The 18,424-nt window shown below is 42.2% G+C and overlaps 2 protein-coding genes across 9 annotated transcripts in view; both read left to right on the forward strand.

Annotated features, from left to right (window-relative positions):
- The window catches only part of adamts7 (a disintegrin-like and metallopeptidase (reprolysin type) with thrombospondin type 1 motif, 7), a 49,563-nt gene extending 47,930 nt beyond the window's left edge, over nt 1-1,633 (forward strand). For all 8 annotated transcript variants that reach the window (XM_028956016.1, XM_028956017.1, XM_028956018.1 and 5 more), the window contains one exon: nt 830-1,633. In XM_028956016.1, the coding sequence (XP_028811849.1) occupies nt 830-945 (116 nt within the window). In that variant the 3' untranslated portion in view covers nt 946-1,633. The remainder of the gene's footprint in view (nt 1-829) is intronic.
- A 727-nt stretch (nt 1,634-2,360) lies between these two features.
- LOC114765869 (neuronal acetylcholine receptor subunit alpha-7-like) lies at nt 2,361-11,564 on the forward strand. Its single transcript, XM_028956366.1, has 11 exons — nt 2,361-2,425; nt 2,892-3,036; nt 3,658-3,797; nt 4,045-4,089; nt 5,003-5,112; nt 6,195-6,274; nt 7,201-7,368; nt 8,168-8,362; nt 9,801-9,887; nt 10,061-10,170; nt 10,765-11,564. Exons 2-11 carry the CDS (start codon nt 2,907-2,909, stop codon nt 11,299-11,301), a joined length of 1,602 nt encoding a protein of 533 aa, XP_028812199.1. The 5' UTR covers nt 2,361-2,425; nt 2,892-2,906; the 3' UTR covers nt 11,302-11,564.
- The last annotated feature ends 6,860 nt before the right edge of the window (nt 11,565-18,424 follow it).

The following is an 18,424-nucleotide window of genomic DNA, read 5'->3' on the forward strand; positions in this document are numbered from 1 at the left end:
ACCGACTGTTGAATTCCTATTAGGTCCCAGTAGACTGGAGACGATGATCAGGAGCTGGTGGTGCTGCTATGACCGCACTAAACACTTTCATGTTTGAAACACATGGACCTTTATTAAACAGTCCTATGTTCGCATTTGAAACAGGCATGTTGAAATACATAATATGAATAAAAAAGAGCCTGTAGTGCTTGTGACATTGGTAATGTTCTCCCAAGAACATATCTGTGAATGTGACAGTAATAGTGAAAATAAAGAAGGACTAATAGAACCGCTTTTGGTGCATGGAATGTAAAGACAATCTGAGGAAACATTGAACAGTATAAAGGGATGAACAGGCTGTAAGCAGCGACAAATCAGTTGAGGTGGTTTAGCAAATGAAACCAATTTCTGATTCTTTTCTGGCTCACTAGGTCCTCCATAATGTTCTATCATGCTATTTGTAGGTGGAAATTCATAGTTTTTGTTTGAATAATGGCGTATATAATAAGTTGGTGCTTGCAATTTTGTTCCTTCCTGTCCCATTTCTAACCTTGTTTTCTTTTTTGTAACATTTTTTGTAAATTCTGTTTTTTTTTAGGTTTTATAACAGTAGAATTTGACTGTGGATGCAGCCTGGGAAATTTGATTCTGTTATTGTAAGGGTTTATAGACCCTTGCACTGTGCAATATATTTAGCAGTTTTGACAGAGCTTGTAACATAACTGGATCTAAAGAAGAGAAGAACTCAGCCTTCTGGACCCGACTTGCATCTTATTATCAGTACAAGCTGAGATTTCATGTACAGTAAACATGTTTTCTAATTTATATTTCTCTTTCTCTGCCTCTGAAGCATGTCTGCATGATCGCCTGGGATTCCGTTTCTGCCAGAGTCTCCGGTGGCTGGGCCGATGCCGCCTGCCAAGTGTTCAGGAACAGTGCTGCAGAACGTGCCTCCACCAGGACTGAGGCAGGGGACAGCATCAACACACATGGTCACACACACACACACACACACACACACACTCATAGATCTGCACAGAAACGATACAAACAGAGCCACAGCTGCATATCTTCCCAAAAATGTCCCTTTAAATTGTCTACTTTTGCTGGGGCTCTTCAGGGACAGTACAACATATTCAGGAAGAGAGAGGACATCTACCACTCCGCTGCACAGATCTCTTCACCCACATGCTGGAACCGTCCTGACTTTAACTCCTCAATTTAGAGTCTCACTGAAGCAGCCGTTGTCACGTCTTAACATTACTAATATGCATTTATGATAACTGTGTGTTTTTAAGGTGTTTTTAATTACAGACATTAATTACAATATTAATGTAGCTGACAGGTCATCTAATTTACCCTGCAGATATGTACATATCATGCATACAAGATGCAGGTAGCCAACTGTTGATCATGTAGATTGAACAATGCTTTTTTCAGGCGTGTTAAAGAAATCAGATTAAAGAACATCTGCACATGAAATAGGTGCTTTAAAAATGGCCTGGTGCTGAACTCAGGTGGCCTTTTTTACTTGAATGTGTTCCTTTTTATATACAGAATCCAAATGTTGACCATGTGATATTTTTTACATTGCAGGACATACAGTTTTTTTTCCTGTGCTTTTGTATTTTTGAGAATAAAATTGTATTCTGGAGAAAAACTAAATGTCAGCATTTTTTTGGGTGCTGCGAAGCATTGTTTTAGCATTAGATATACCTTCTGGAATTGTTAACATTTGAATGAATGTTGTTTTTTGTAAGAAAATTGTTCCATCTTGCAGCCATACCGAATAGTCCAGACAATCTTCCCTGAGAGGTTCTCACATGAAGTTCACAACTAGTACTTTCCACTGTTGCTGTAGGTCACTTGGTAGCCTCTTTGAACACTCTCTGTCCTGGTCACCACCCCAGCAGTCACTTGACTTTACTAAAACATGTCACTTTATTGTCACTTTGGAATGATAACATCAGAGGACGTTTTGTGCAATATATTTTATGCGGTTGTGCTGCTGCACTGAGCCTGTCACAGCCTGCACCAACCTACTGGTGATGGACCACGGCCACAGAGTAACATACTGCACCCGTCCTGTATTATATATTACCTCCCATGATCGATGTGCAATGCTGGGGTGGTGGCCTAGCGATTTAGGAAGCAGACTTGTGACCAGAAGGCCAGGGGTTTGAAGGCCCCAACTGTCACTGATGCCACTGCACAGTAACGCCCCCCCACACTCTGACCAGTTCTGGAGTATGATGGATGAACGCACAGGCAAGAGAGTGGCGAATGAGGAGATTAAAGAATAGGGGAGTGACGGGGAGAGCGTAGCTGGACAGATGGTGCTTGGGAGGATGAGTCTGGGACAGTCAGTGCAGAGCCAAGGACCAAGTGGTGGAGATTGAAGAAAGAAGACCGGAAGGTGGAGTCCAGGGAAGAGTTGCCAGAAGTGGTGAGGAAGACATCTAGAAAGCTGCTTTATAGCCACGCACACATTACATTATATAAATACAATTTCCTCTGGAACCTTGCAGATCATCTTTTCTGCTCAGCAGAAAAGTAAAGCCAGTCACAGCCACTCTTCCTGCTAGATATGATGATGCTGGTATTTTGTGAAGCTCTGCCTTCTGTAACGTGTTTGTTATCCTGAACTATGTGTTGAAATAATTCATCATCATTAATAAATGCTTTTTGATTGTTATTGCAGTGTGTAGAATATCGAGAGTAATAGATGTCACTTCTGTGTGTGTGGAATGTACAGGAAATGCCAGGTACTATCAGTACTTTATTAATAGTAGTAGTTTATGAAAATACACAGAATTCTCCGTTTTAATCCAGTTTGCATTGGTCTGTACGACAGAACACTTTTTGAACATAATTAAGAATTAAAATGCATGAATGTGATGAATTGACCGCAGGCTCCGGAGGGAGGGATGTGGGCGGGTCCCGGATGGCCCAGCCGCATACAGGCGAGCCCCACCCCTCCAGCGGCTTCATTCAGCACCATGTCCGCGTGGAGCAGCACCACTCTCTGCATCGCACTCACAGCCTGCCTCTGGAGGGGTACGTCCCACTTTTCACTTCTTTTACGCTCCTTCTGCCTAGCAGCTGGAATGAAGGGACGTTAAGTTTTCTAAAGTCTTTCCGTCCTGAATTTGGCTGTTCAAGTGTTGGAAAACTGTCAGCGGTACACTGAAACTGGCATCTACAAGGTAATATAGAATCCTCAGTGGAATTCCATTATGAATAGATTTCTGGGGATTTCTGAAGGAACAAAAGAGGTGCACTTTCTTTCTTCACAGTTTCCTGAATAATGGAGAGCAGGAATAATCCTTATTATTTCTATACCGCTAGATAACAGTAGACTGTATACTGTTACCAGGACAGGGTGTGGAGTCTGCGGTGATGAATGGGAGCGGGACAGTTATGGCTCTTCCCCGGAGGCGAGGCTGTCTCTGCTGCAGCCATGTGACATAGTGCCGGATACTCAGGGATCGGTAGAGTTATAGATACCGAGCCTCAGCAGCAACGCAAGGTGGAGGTGAAACGCTTGGTTTTCCGATCAATATGCCTACGTCCAAACAAGCTGGAGCAGCTCCTTCTCTTTTGATTTGCAGCTCAACTTTCTCCAACGAGTAATTAAGTTTGTGCTGAAGTTTCCTTGGTTTTACCCTTTCTCTGCAGCTTCCCAGCAAGGCGAGCACCAGCGCAGGTTGTACACGAACCTGATGAAAAACTACAACCCTCTGGAGCGACCTGTATTTAACGATTCCCATTCCCTCACCGTCAATTTCAGCTTTAGCCTCATGCAGATCATGGATGTGGTGAGTTGGAGATGCAGAGTGTCTGGGTCCATGTGTTAATGCTGGCTGGAAAGAGGGCGCCTGAGCTCGATTCTGGGAGATCCTGCTGAAATGACAGCATTAGATGCAGTGCTCATTTGGAGTTGATAGCAGCAGGCATGACAGCCCGTGCATTACACTCAAGTTAACGCTACGTGCATGAAAATTATATACTACTTCTTTCTTTGTGAGCTTATTTTAATCTACAAAATTGATTTCTTATTTCTAGGATGAGAAGAACCAAGTTCTGACAACAAACATATGGTTACAGCTGGTAAGGAGACCGTTTATTCAAATGCAATTTTCAGAACTCACTCAAGTAGAGTTGGTGAAAGGCCTTGCACTCCAAGGTACTTTCCTTACCGACAACATCATATTTCTGATCAATCACCAGTATGAGGAACAGCCAACAACAGACCAGTGTCTGAGAGACAAAAAACATACTGCACATACTCAAAATATTGCTTCATAAATCTACCTTGGTTTATGGCTTCCCATATCTTCTCTACCCCCGTGCCATTGTGATTGCTGTCTCATAGACTGCTGGTGTAGGCTAGACTCCCACCAATCAACTTGATGAGTGTGTGGACTGTGCTGGTCGGATGCTTCTGACCTTCATCCAGAAAAATGACTCCTGAACATTCCTGGCTGCTGGCGTCATCCCCAGAGTCACAAAATATTAAGATAATGAAAGCATCCACACGCACTCCCACAACATCTGCACTGGCGTTCAGTTCCAGAGCAGCCTCCAGATGATTGAGTCCGTTAACGTAAGGTGCATTCAGGGTAAAGCGGTAGTTAGTACTCGGTTGAGCGAACGCATTGCTGTCTCATCCATTCTCTGCTGTTTGTGGGACAGAATGTTTGTATTTGTATGACGTTAAAAATGAACGTTCAGCCACAGATCAATTCTAAACTGATTTCAGTCTGGATTCTTCTCTGGATGCTGATACATGCTCGCCACAGTCGGCCTTCCTGCTGGCATGGTTGTTGTTGGGGTTCCTTTAATGTCTGGTGAGCTGAACATAAGGCAGCTGCAGAGATGTGCTGATGCAGAAGGGAGGGCTTCTACATTTGATACCTACTGAGTGGGACTTTTTTTAGAAACCTGTATTGTTATGGACAGAAGATAATATTAACAAATGCATAAAAATGCATTAATATAAATGTTTTATTTCTCACGTTAGTACTGGAATGATTACTATCTTCAGTGGAACACGTCGGAATACCCCGGTGTCAGTACTGTCCGCTTTCCTGACAGTCAAATTTGGACGCCAGACATCTTATTGTATAACAGGTACGTACGTAGCTAGAACATCGTACGTAGCTGCGGTATGATAGTAGTTGTTTTGCTCTCCTTGTGTGGACAGTTGACTGGTTTTCATTATACAGAACTGTAGTCTGTTAGAACAGTTGTGCCAGCAACGTTTGAAAATGTAATTCTACTTTGAATAAAAAATGACAATGACACAGTGATCGTAATGAAATAACACAGCGTGCTGGATCTCCATATTAGGTTTTACTTTCCTGGGATTGCTTTGAAGGTGATAAATCATCATGGTAATGTTCATAAATGGGATTGCTAAGGCACTGGCTCTAATGCATAATAAAGGAAAAAGCTTTTAGTTCAATTTGTCATTGTCATTTGAAGCCATGCTGGTGTATCATAGTTGATTACGCAGCGTTTCCGCTCCCTTCCTGGGGAAACTCATTGGTTTCCAGTTCAGTGTCTTTGGGGTTGCGTTTGAGAAATGAAACCAGTAAACTGGCCAGTGACATTGTGAGTGTCACTTCATACTAAAGTGAATATATGTGTCTGTATTTTAATGTACGTTTAATGTTTGTCATTTTTCATCTTCATCTGTGTTCGGCAGTCTACTAGCAGTAAAGGAATGGAAAAAAATGTAAATTATTTTTAGAAAAATACAGAAAAATATATTAAGCTTTTTGTTTATTTGAAAGACATACTTATACACAGATGTTTAAATGGCTTTATTTCTATTTACATAAACAGACTAAATTAAATAATTTAATATTTTACAAAATGGGTTTATACGTGATATATTTCCATGAATTAAGAAGAAAAGCCATGGAACAAGCCATCTGTCATGCGTCCAGCCATATAAAAGCTGAGAGGACCCACTTGCCAGCTGATTATGGTCCTTGTGACACTCCATGGTCACAGCCGTCCATCACCACGCTGCTCCGTACCGCTGCCTTTCTGGGAGAATAACGTCGTTTGTGCAGAACTGTAACGCCTAGATTTTATATTTATTTGTGTCCCGAAATGACGTGATAAGCAGGCAGTATTTTGATTGCTATATTCCATAGTTACTATCAGTAGAAATTGCTCTGTTACGGTTCTGGTCTGCTTTTCAGTGCTGATGAGAGATTTGATGCCACATTTCACACCAATGTGCTGGTGAGCTCCACGGGCGCCTGCCAGTACTTGCCACCAGGTAAACTGCCGCTCTGAAAGCAGAGATTATACAGTAAATGGTCTGGTTGGTATGGCCAGCTTTTGTGTAAAGCCTCAAAACTCATACTCTAGGCAGGGTGGTGTTGTTAGGGGTTTGGGATTACTATATAAGGAATGTGTTCAAGGTCTTTATTCACCCAGCCCAGCAGATGCCTGACTCTTAATTGCAACATAACTCAGATTATGTTGCAGTGTACCTTCCAGACCAATAAATGTGCTTCACTCTGCTCTCCATCTGCTTTTACTCATGCACAGCCAAAGATTTCCCTTGCCCAAGCGAGAATCAATTGGAGTAATTAAATAAGAATTTCCCGTCTAGAATGTGCATTCCTTTTAATGTTTAGATCCTGACCCTGCAATGTAATACACACACTCAAATAAATTTGTTTTCTGAGGTCCATTCATGTACGGCTGACATGCTTTAGTGCCGAGGAGAGTAATTGCGCTGAGCCATCGGGCAAAGGAAGGAAAACTCTTCCAAGCCAGCAGCTTTCTCAACAGGAATGGGGTTTTTTTCAGCATTTGTCTTTGCTGTCAAGTTCCTCTAAATGGAATGTCTTTCTAACACATAATCCCTGCTGGTTTCTGTCCAAAGTTCGATTCCAGTGGGATTTGTCTTCAAGGTTCTCCTTTATTTTGTTCCAGTTATTTTATACAAAAGCATACAGTCAAGTACAGCCTAATTCTGCTTTCTGAGAAAAATGAAACCTCTTTACGATACTGATGATTTAGAAAAGGAACATGAGTTGTATTTCCAGAAGCAATCAAAGAACAATAAAAACGATTTAAAGGATAAAACTGGATAATGTAAATGTTGCCTAAAATACACCCTAAATGGACCATGTCATTTCATCTCCTGTGAATTTCGAACCTGTTTCCCTTAAGTCTATTTCTGCATGTCTGTAGGTATCTTTAAGAGCACCTGTTACATTGATGTCCGCTGGTTCCCTTTTGATGTTCAGCGATGTGACCTGAAGTTTGGGTCCTGGACATATGGGGGGTGGTCCTTAGATCTGCAGATGATTGAAGCTGACATCACAGGCTACATTGCCAATGGAGAGTGGGATCTTGTGGGTAAGGCTGTTTATTGCTTATTGTTCTTGTAATTGATCTTGCAGTTGCTGTTACACCCCTGTATGCAAAGTATCCAAATCAGCACATGGAACCTTCACTTTCAGAACATTCTATCACATCTTCCATTAAACCAGTTCATAATTCATAATAGTAATAATAATACCAAAGTAAGAACATTATTAAGTGCATTATTAATGTTGTGTATCAGGTCACGTATGTGTGTTGGAGGAAAGTAGGACTGACATAATGATTCAGTGATGAACACACACAACCCAGAGTAGGAATGGGAGCTGGATAGATGTCTACGTTCTACCACGAGTGAGAACAATAAGGCGATCAGGGAAGAATGAGATATGAATGATATCTACTAAAAATCGGATGATTTCCATTTCCAGCATTTCTAACACAGCAGGCACAGCACACGGTGCACCACGAAATGTGTCCTCTGCTTTTAACGCATTACCCTCGACAGGCGCCCTGTTGTAGTTTTAAATTAAAAATGCATTACAGTGATAAAGTACTAGGGTTGTTATTCAATCTCACATAATGACATCTCATAATATGAAGATGTGATTATAATTCTTGTTTGGTATGAAATTGTCTCTCAAAGTGTGATTTCTGAAAGAGGCATACAAGATGTGCCCAAGCCATTCACGTGGCACCTATTTGGCTACTCAGTAGAAACCACATATTGTTATTCTGTCATAAAACAATATTTCATGCCATTTCAGAGGAAAGTGGTTAACCTTCTGAATGCGAGGTGCTTCGCTGGTGTTTTCTGTATGCATTTTTAACACAGAGGTTCCAGGCAGGAGGAACGTGAGGTTCTACGACTGCTGTAAGGAGCCATATCCAGACGTGACGTTCACAGTGGTGATGCGGCGGCGCACGCTGTACTATGGCCTGAACCTCCTCATCCCCTGCGTGCTCATCTCCACGCTGGCCCTGCTCGTCTTCCTGCTCCCTGCCGATTCGGGGGAGAAGATCTCCCTTGGTGAGCCTGGCTTCTCACTAGATGCCAGCACTGCACTAATTGCACACACCAGCCTCCAGGGCCTGCGTGCGCAAGTGTGTGTGGTGTTGCAAGGGAGTGTGTGGCTAGACTATGCTCGACTGTTCCCTAGAGTAGATTAGCAGGAGACCATGAGAAGAGGCTGCTGTCTCTATAAAGCCAATTAAGAGAGGATCTTATCTCAATGTCCTTGAGAAGGAAAGAAGTAAGAGAAAGTAAGTGTTGAAGTTGGTTACGGAATAAGGTTATAGATCAAGCTGTATAAATACTGAGATCTCCTTGAATTTAGTATTAGGAACACTATGCATCTACATCTCTGAGAATATGCATATTTTATGTATAATACATTTTAATGCATTATGGCCCACATGACCACATCCAAAGTTTTGCAGTTTAATCATAAGTCTTATTTAACCTTGGACATTTGTTTTGATGCAGTCAAGTTCTAGCGCTGTGTTCCATCTGATCTAACTGGTCCGTGACGGATGGGTAAAGAATGTATGAAGATGATTATTGATTCCGGGCTCGGTTCACTTAAACATCCTAACTTGGTGATGTGTAGACCTAAATGAAAGGGGTGTACGGTTTCGCAGTGGAGCCAGTCCGCTTTCTTCTAGTACGGTATCAGGAATACAGTCTGCCAGCAATACATCCCACTGAGAGGACTGCTGCCAGTCACCCACTGACGGTCCAAGATCAATCGGCACAGGAAATTAGATGAAGTCTGGTGGATTTAGAACTTCCATTTGCCATCAGATAATCTGGAGCCAGGTTTCTAGTTTCTGGATTTATACTGGGTAGATTATGCTTGACATTGTATGGTTGTTAACACTGAGATCTTAGCTTCAACATTTTCTTGAGGTTACATTGTAACGTTGGCAAGAGTACGGTTATATTTTTACAAAGACCTTGAAATAATTGGCTTGAGGTTTTAGGACTGTTGGGTATGTATGGTGCCAATGTAAGAACAATTACAACACAGCAACAAATATAGTAACACACAGAGAGGGCAAGGAAAGGGCCTTTTATGGTAGAGAACACAGGGGACACATAACACAGCTCGTCTGAAAGGACATTTCGGATTCGGATCTTTTTATCTCAGAGTCAGATTCTGCTTGTCTAATCTATTTGTCTTCATAAAACGCTTTTCCAAGCTGAGCTGCTTCATTTCCTAGTACGGTATATTCTTTTCTTCTTCCATCTATGATAAGCTGCAGCTCTCCTTTTCCACTGTCCAATCATCTTGTCCTGTCAATCTGAGCTCTTTTTCGTCTTACTTAATTAGACATTTTTTATTATCCTTCTGTATGTATGTACTATACACAGGTATAGCAGCATCACAACTTATAGCACTGATTAAAGTGTCCTCCATTGTATACAAATGCATGTATGGACACTGCAGATTCCGTTTCTTCTGCAGGTATAACGGTGTTGTTGTCCCTGACGGTGTTTATGCTCCTGGTGGCAGAGATCATGCCAGCCACATCTGACTCTGTGCCTTTAATAGGTAATAACGTACCCTTTTCTCATCACCATTACTACTAAAATCTCCTGTAACCATTTTGGAAATATTGATGATTTTTTACACTTTCAGTAAGTATGCTAATGATGTATGGTCAGTGTTCTGGAACCTAGAACCTGTTCTTCATATGGTCTTCTGACCTTCTTCCTTCTATGCAGCCCAGTATTTTGCCACCACCATGGTCATTGTTGGTCTGTCTGTGATTGCAACTGTGTGGGTTCTGCAGTACCATTACCACGATCCTGATGGAGGGAAAATGCCTAAATGGGTGAGCTTTTTTATTTGTATTTTTATATCTATATAGAATTCTGAGATTATGTCATTACCACTGCGCAGTTAACACATGTGAGTAGTTGCAGACGTGCTAGAATATGTGGTGCTTTTTATTATTTCGCAATTGCAATGCTTTCCGAAAAGCCTCTTCAGTGGTGACTTTTAATTTTTAATTTTTATCATCAGCAAATAAAAAAAAAAGTTCCAAAGATAGGGGCCTGTAGGCGTGACTGAAAACGACCTTTAAACCCCTCACTTGAAGTGCAGCGTCCATCCCTACACTCCTAATAGGGCGTGTCAGTGAACGTGACCGCGCCCAACTGCTGACACCAACATGCAGATTCAGTGCACAACATCTTATAAATCCCCACAGCAAAGATCATCCGGGATTGATGTGAAATTGGTATAGAATTCAGTCTTTCTGCAGGGTTCGATTTATCAGTTCATTTTGCCATACAGTAAAATGTAATATCACATGAACAGTCTGTTTGTGTGTTGTTTTGTGAAGTTTTTACAAAGATGCCTACAAATGTTGTCATTGCCGGGAGGCGGCTCTTTAAATCCTGACTTTTCTTTTTAACGTGTGAAGACTCGCGTGGTCCTGTTAAACTGGTGCGCCTGGTTCCTGCGGATGAAGCGTCCAGGGGAGGACCGTGTCCGCTCAGCCTGCCACAACAAACATCCCAGGGGCAGTCTGTCTAGCGTGGACCTCAACATTAGCACTGGTGTCCCCCAGTCCCTCAATGGCAACATGGTCTACATTGGCTTCCGTGGCCTAGACGGTTCAAACTACGCCACATCGCCTGACTCGGGCGTGGTCTGTGGCAGACTGGTGGGCACCAGTGAGGATGAGGCCTTGTTGCCTGGAGGACAGGCAACGGGCTCATCTGTGAGCAGTGCTGAGCCTGACCTGGGCAAGATCCTGGAGGAGGTGCGCTACATCACTAAGCGCTTCCGCGATCAAGACCAGGAGGAGTCACTCTGCAGCGAGTGGAAGTTTGCCGCCTCTGTCATCGACCGTTTATGCCTCATGGCCTTCTCCCTCTTCACCACCCTCTGCACAATCGGCATCCTCATGTCAGCTCCCAACTTTGTAGAGGCTATCTCCAAAGATTTCTTCACCTAACGCTTTTTATTGGCCCGAGCTCCTCTGATTGCAGATGATATAAAATGGCATCTTCCCTGCTAGTCTAAATGAAGCACACAGATGTTCTCTCTCCTTTTGTAGATAGTTCATTTTACGTAACAAAGACTGAAACTGGTTTAGTTACTGGGTGAAGCTGCAGGAAATTATAATATAACATTATAGTATATGATAGGTACAGTATATAAAGTAGGTGAATTGTGTTTAAAGAGAATTAGTAGTGCCAATAAATGCTATTAACAGTCTGATTTTTTAATATGAACTTTATGAACCCAAGGTGGGATTTAATGGCGAAGTGTTGGGTGTTGTGGGCGGGGCTTGCTCTGCCTTTTCCAATCTCGGTGGGGGCGTGGCCCATACAGATTTTCAGCTGTACAAGGCAATACTAAAATATACAGTTCCATCCATGAGCAGCAAACACCTCAAAAGCCTTCAGGTTCTGTAGTCCAGTCAGTTATATTCTAATACTCAAAGGACAGGTGTCTAGCATAATGTGACTAGTAATTATGGGTCAATTTTCTGTTCAATATAAAAATGCTTAGCATGTGTGTCAAAATGTAGTCATGGTTACTACAAAGCAAGTGCCTTTCAAATGCTTCATAAATTCAGCTACAAATCCTGATTTTGTCACGTAAATTTAGACTTGGTAGTCAGATGTATTTGACTATAGTGTGTGGGTGAGGGGCGTGAGGAAGAATGCTCATTAAGATCTGTAATGCCTACCAGGGTTCTTCCATTCCATCTGTTAAAGTGAAAGTGAAGTGATTGTCATTCTGAAACACTGCAGCACAGCACACAGTGCACACAATGTAATGTGTCCTCTGCTTTTAACATCACCCTCAAATCACTTAGTACACACACACACTACACTGGGATGTCCTTTGTAAATGTATATTCATTTTGTTTAGTGTGTACTGAAGTGAAATAAAATGTATTTTCCTAGCCAAAAACCTGTCTGGGCTTATTTCAATCTGTACGTCGTGGTGCACTTTTGCCAGTTGCCGCTCCTGTGTCATGTGCACCTCTGTTAAAGCTGAACCTGGTAATATGGATTTTGGAGTTTTCGAGTGAGTGGGAGCCTGATACCTGCGGTAGGATATTTTAAAGCTGTGCTGCAGCTTGCAGCAGTGGTTCCCAGCCAGGTTTCCGCCATCAGGAGGAAGGTTGGAGGACGAAGACACAGACGCGGGGATGTATGATGCCACTGATTCCCTTGTCAAATTCAGGTTGGTATCAGTGATACTGATCCAATACTCCTCATACTTTATACAAAAACTAAATATGTGTGGAAAATGTAAATAAAAATGGCACGCCCACCCTGCCGTACAGGAATCACTCTGTAAAGTGAACGTTTTAAATCCCCATTTGCCATTGTTTTGAATGGAAACATAAAGAATTTTCTCTGGGATCAATAAACGATCTATCTATACATTTTCAAGGTGGAGATGTGAAGTGGTGATGCTGGTCTGGTCTGGCTGTTGTAGACCGGTCGCCCTCCCCGTGTTGGGGACAGTCACCAAGAACGTCCCCCGTGGCAGCCTTCCGTTCATGCTTCTTCACGCATGTAAAATAATGCATTAATGGAGTCACCATGTAGTCAGACTGAATGTCGATCATTTTCTTGAACACAGTACGCTTCTGTTGGTTTGTTTTGAAGTGAAATCAACTCCTTTGCACTCTACTCTGCTCCGTCCTGTTGGAATGTGATGGTAAGGCGTGGTGGATCGGAGCGTCTGATAAATTCAATGGTTTCAATGTTTGAAATGAATAAAACAATCATAACCAGGCGCAGATATAGCATGATTTCATCATCATCATCATCATTAGTGCACATAGGTCTTGTAGTGTTGGCAGCCAATAGGGCTGGGTTAATTTGCATAAGGGCCGCCTCTGTTGTTAGTGAGACGGTCTACCCACCGTTAGGGTGAGTGTTGGGGGATTTAGTGGCCTGTTACCTGGTAGTATGGGTTGTAGTACAGCAGACGTGGGTCATACATAAAGCTCATGTCTTGCCCCACTGCTAATATTTTATATGGATATCTGTAAAATGAGGGGTTGACTATTAAATAACTTTTTGGTTCTTATTAATTATGGTATTATTTCACTGCTCTATGTGGATGTGTGAAGCTGGATGGGGGAGTTCAAAAGTGATGGGGAGGAGCCATAAAACTGGGGATCAGTGGTATGCAGAGGGTCCTGCCTGCACACCTACACATTCTAGGGGGATTTTTGAGGTGGCCATATCTCTTCCCATCTAACCCAATAGGAATGGGTTAATTTGCATAAGGGCCGCCTCTTGCTGGCCATGCCTCTTCCCGTCTAACCCAATAGGACTGGGTTAATTTGCATAAGGGCCGCCTCTGGGGGGCCACATCTCTTCCCATCTAACCCAATAGGACTGGGTTAATTTGCATAAGGGCCGCCTCTGGAGTTAGTGAGTCAAATTTCTACCCACCGTTAGGGTGAATGTTAGGAGATTTAGTGGCCTGTTGCCTTGTAGATCAGGAAACTACAGCAGGCTGGGTGGCACAAAGAATTGGATCACTCTTACCCCAGTTATCATAACTTATGAGTTGGTACTTGCTGTTGGAAGTACTGACTGTTGAAGTACTTCTAATGCAACCTAGTTATGGGGTGCAGAGAGCATGTAAGTAAAGTCATAATAAGACTGAATTCATTAGCAAAAAAGCTGCCTCTGGGTTGTCACACTTCTTCTCATGTGATGGAATGGGTTCATTTGCATAAAGTATGCCTCATGGTGGCCATACCTCTTCCAATCTAACCCAATATTATGGGTTAATTTGTATAAGGGCTGCCTCTGAGTGGCCACACCTCTTCCCATCTAACCCAATAGGACTAATAGGGCTGGGTTAATTTGCATAAGGGCCGCCTCTGGAGTTAGTGAGTCAAATTTCTACCCACCGTTAGGGTGAATGTTAGGGGATTTAGTGGCCTGTTGCCTTGTAGGTAAGTTGGCTAGAGCAGGTTGGGGTTGTGTAGAGATATTAGATTAATATTACCCCAGGTGTTGATCTGTAGAGTTGATGTGTGGTACTGCTACTGTTGAATTGTTAGTCAGTGATGTGATGTAGCTGCTACCACTCTTGACATAGCATCCACTACATACTGCTCCTTGAACCGTGGGTCCAAAACTGTTGCTTCAGTCAATACATTATTTCTCTCATCATTCCTAAATCATCTCTCCAATTCAGCATGGAGAGTGTTGATCAATCCTCTCACTGTTGGAGTCTGTCACATAGCTGTGAGAAAATGAAGAACACAAGAATCAGACAGTGTGCTTTGGTTTTGAAATGGGCCTACATATTCTGCAAAGACTGCTTTATATTTCTTCAGAAACAATGTATTAGTACCTAAAACATATTATGTTTTACATTACATACCTCTCTGAGCTCATCTCCACAGTGACCTCTTCAAAAGGCCGGAGTATATGGCAGACCTCCTTCACAGCCGTCCATTCCACTGATGTTAAAGCTGGCTGCTCCGGGTTAACCAGCGCCAGTGTGGTGATGATGGGCTCTTTCATTTTCAAGATGCGCTGCAGCATGTAAAATGTCTTGTCCCATCTGCTGCTGCACCTCGCGCAACTTTGCAGACGCCACTGGGCTTCTGCGCACGTACTCGTACGTACATGTTTTTCACCTTTTGGATAATCGCTTGAATTTCGGGAAGCTGCGTTGCATTTCTCACGATCAGGTTAATCTTGTGAGCAAAACAACCAACGTGGTTCCATTTCAGCACATCCCTAACAGCCTTGACAATGTTGCTTGCATTGTTCATAACACATGCCACAACTTTGTCTTCAATACCCCACTCCAGGACAACGCGTCTCAGTTCGTAAGCAAGGTTTTCTGACGTGTGTTGTTCAGTCAGGTGACTGACATGAACCTGGTTGTGGTGCGAGAAGTCCAGCAGTCTGTGGTGAGGCAGTTTGGATCGCCTGTTTGACGTCTGATATAAGTTGTTATCCTACTGGGAAGGACATATGAAGGCTCTAGTGCTTGTGTAAAAGCTCTGAAGCCCTTATCTTCAACCATAGAAAATGGCTGGAAGTCGATTGCGAGCATTTTCACAAGCGCTTCGTCGACTATATTCTGTGTTGGATTTACCTTGTCAAAATGCATCCAAACATTACTTTTCACGCGACTGCTCATGTTCAAGTCCTTAGATTTGCTGCTTACTTCCCTCTGAGTTTTTCGGAGAATCTTATGGGGGATGGGGTACAGGGAGGATGGGGGTTAAAGGTGAAGGGCCGGTCAAATTACCATGGCAAGCTGACCCAGCCTACATACACTCACACAAGTTAGTGAGAGAAATGACCAAGATAATCAAACCTAAAGCCCAAAGGCATGATTTAGGGTAATATTAGACCAACAAGATAATGTGGGTCTAATAATTATTTTTATAATCGTTTTAATGTTGAGTCTTATAATTAGCCTATAATTTATATAATTCCAGACGGTGGACCACCACCGAAATTTAATCAGCTTTTCACTGTCCTAATACCCACATTGTCCAAAAATTTCATCCAAATCCATTAAGTACTTTTCGAGTTATTTTGCACACAGACTGACAAAAAAAATCTTTTCATCAGACATTATGGTTGTGGGTTGTGCATATTTTGAACGTGAAATAAAGGCAGTGTAGTCAAATGAAGGATTGGGCTACATTCTTTCGGTTAATGAAGTCTAATCAGTGACGAGTGTGTGAACAAGTCTGTGGAACTCATGTGCTTTGCGCTGCGGCTGGTCTGAATCCCCCTTCCACTCATATGAGCGATTCAGCTGTATTTGATCGGTGGATTCACTCATTACTGTTGTTCAGGGAGCGCTATCCCACTCATGTGAGTGATAAACCTGCTCGTTTGAGCAGGAGTCACTTGAGTCAGTATTTGCACTAACCCGCTCTCTCTGATCCGGGTGCGTGAGTCACTTGAGTCACTTGAGTCAGTATTGGCCCTAATTACATCATTATAAGAAGTCATTTCCCTTCACTAACTAAACAGAAACAGAATCATCATTTTATGCATAACTACATTTGTAGGTAGATCATTTTTTTTTACAGAGCTCAAACAGGTGATGACAAAAGTGGGAGGTGGACGAGACAAAACAACCATATCCAGGCACAGATATAGCATGATTTCATCATCATCATCATCAGTGGACATAGGTATTGTAGTGTTGGTAGCCAATAGGGCTGGGTTAATTTGCATAAGGGCCGCCTCTGTTGTTAGTGAGACGGTGTTCCCACCGTTAGGGTGAGTGTTGTGGGATTTAGTAGCCTGTTGCCTGGTAGCCAAGGCTGCAGTACAACAAATGTGGGTTGTTTCATAAGCTGTCTCACAATTTGCCCTAGTGCTGACCCATTGTAATAGTGCTTGTTTGTGATGGAGCTGGCTATTAAAACCTTGTCAGATCTCATTGCTCATGTTGTTGTTTGTTTTCTGTTAAAAATTTTCTTATCCTTGTGGGTGTGAGAAATTGAATGTGAGATCTTCAAAATGCTGCATTACAGGTATCAAATATAATTAAAAGAGTGACCATAAAACTGGGGATCAGCGTCCCAAAGAGGGTCCTGCCCACCCGCCCAGAGCGAGTTTTTGGGTTGGCCACGCTTCTTCCCATCTAACCCCATTTGTGGGTAAATTTGCATAAGGGCTGCTTCTGGCTGGTCATGCCTTATCCCATCTAACCCAATAGGACTGGGTTAATTTGCATAAGGGCCGCCTCTGGAGTTAGTGAGTCAAATTTCTACCCACCGTTAGGGTGAATGTTAGGGGATTTAGTGGCCTGTTGACTTGTAGGCAAGCTGACCAGAGCAAGTTGTGGTTGTGTAAAGGTATTAGATCAATATTAACCCAGGTGCTGACCTCTTGGGTTGGAATATGATATTGGGTTTGCTGGATACAGAAATGCTGCTCATGCAATCAGATTAAGGTGGGCAGTACATCAATTCAATATATAAAAATATTTATATATATATATATATAAGTAAGATTTTTTTGTAGTTGGAACTGAATTAATTTGTAAATTGACTGCCACTGGGTGGCAGCGCCTCGGTGGCCCTTATGCAAACTTGGTTATGGGGTGTGGAGAGAATCCCAAAAATATGTATATAACCAGCATATAAGTGACCTTTATAGAAGATATATAGGCCTGTCATTGACTCAGACATAATTCTTTAGAAATTTTAAAAAGTACATATATTTATTTCACGGTCTATTTATTTATTTCATGGTTAATGTGCACATTATGGAATAAATGTATAATTTATTTCATATTTAAGTATCCAAATATTCAATTCATTAAAAAAAAGTACATATATTTATTTCGCTGTCTATTTATTTCGTGGTCTGTGTTGTTGCACATCATGGAATACATGTATCTGTCACTGTGGGTCGTCAACACACCATAAGATCATATTGGTCAGTTTGCACAGCAAGTAAAAAAAATCGATCGTAGAAAATGGATCGGGGCATAGCCAGTCAGCGCTCCAATACCTCTACTCCAGCAGTAGGGGGCGACATTCAGGAAACGGAGCTTAGTGGCCTGTTGCCTGGTAGTCGGCTTCACAGGAACAAGCAGGAGCGTATGTTGAATATGAGGTGGCATATTAACATTATGTGTGAACGTCTTCCCTGTAGCTCTGCTGCCGAACTCTTCTGCTGGTGCCTAGTTTTTACAGACCTGGCTAATAAAACATTATTCTGACCAGCACAGCCGTATTATCATCTCTGTTCCCCCGTTCACGGAGGCCATTCGCCACAACTTATATTTGATTTCTTAGTGAAATGGATATATTTAGTTACTACACTAATAAAAAAATCATATATCCACTAGATGTACAGCAACACAGACCATGAAATAAATAAATAGACAGCGAAATAAACATATATTTTTTCAAATATCTAAAAAACTGTGTGAATTAATGACACATTTAAAGAGCTAGTTAAAATGTCATTTAAAAATGCTTATTATACTTATAGTATTGTGGCACTAGGCCCGTTCGCTGCACTGTTTTTTCGTGTGAGAAAGATTAGCAAGAGGGTGCAAGACTTTAACTGTTGGTATATAATTGAATCAAATAT

This window comes from Denticeps clupeoides, chromosome 16, assembly GCF_900700375.1.
Source record: "Denticeps clupeoides chromosome 16, fDenClu1.1, whole genome shotgun sequence".
Lineage (NCBI taxonomy): Eukaryota > Metazoa > Chordata > Actinopteri > Clupeiformes > Denticipitidae > Denticeps > Denticeps clupeoides.